The following is a 410-nucleotide window of genomic DNA, read 5'->3' as shown; positions in this document are numbered from 1 at the left end:
GGAGGTGCGGTTCCTGCCCTGGGGGAAGCCGGGGATGGAGCAGGAGGCTCGCCTGGAGAGGAGCTGGGCAGGGCAGCACGGCACGGGCAGGGAGGTGGAGAGAAGGCAGACGAAAGTGTCGGAGAAGAAAGAGAGTGGCCGGACGGCTCAAGAAGGCAGGAGCACGCGGAGCAAGGGGAAGGGGCGCCGAGCCAGGCCCACCTCTCCGGAGCTAGGTAGGGGCAGGGCTTTCTGCAGTCCTGCGGGCACAGAGCTGGCCTGGCCAGCCCCTGAGTGGGATGGGGGACCCCCAGCCTGCCCCTGGGAGGTGTGGGGAGCCCAAGCTGTGCCAGAGAGCACAGGGGTGGGACGAGGGGACGCAGGTCTGGAGGTTGGGGATGTTGGCACCAACCAGTGGCATCGGCCAGGCC

At 68.8% G+C, this 410-nt stretch overlaps 1 protein-coding gene across 1 annotated transcript in view; it reads left to right on the top strand.

The window, feature by feature from the left end:
* Positions 1-410, top strand: part of SPEG (striated muscle enriched protein kinase) — a 63869-nt gene that overhangs the window by 13548 nt on the left and 49911 nt on the right. The window contains 1 exon segment of the mRNA XM_035901117.1: positions 5-215. Within this exon segment, the coding sequence (XP_035757010.1) occupies positions 5-215 (211 nt within the window).

The sequence above is a fragment of the Egretta garzetta genome, unplaced genomic scaffold (assembly GCF_000687185.1).
Source record: "Egretta garzetta isolate BGI_Z169 unplaced genomic scaffold, ASM68718v1 scaffold219, whole genome shotgun sequence".
NCBI lineage: Eukaryota > Metazoa > Chordata > Aves > Pelecaniformes > Ardeidae > Egretta > Egretta garzetta.
This window is presented reverse-complemented; position numbering and strand designations above follow the sequence as displayed.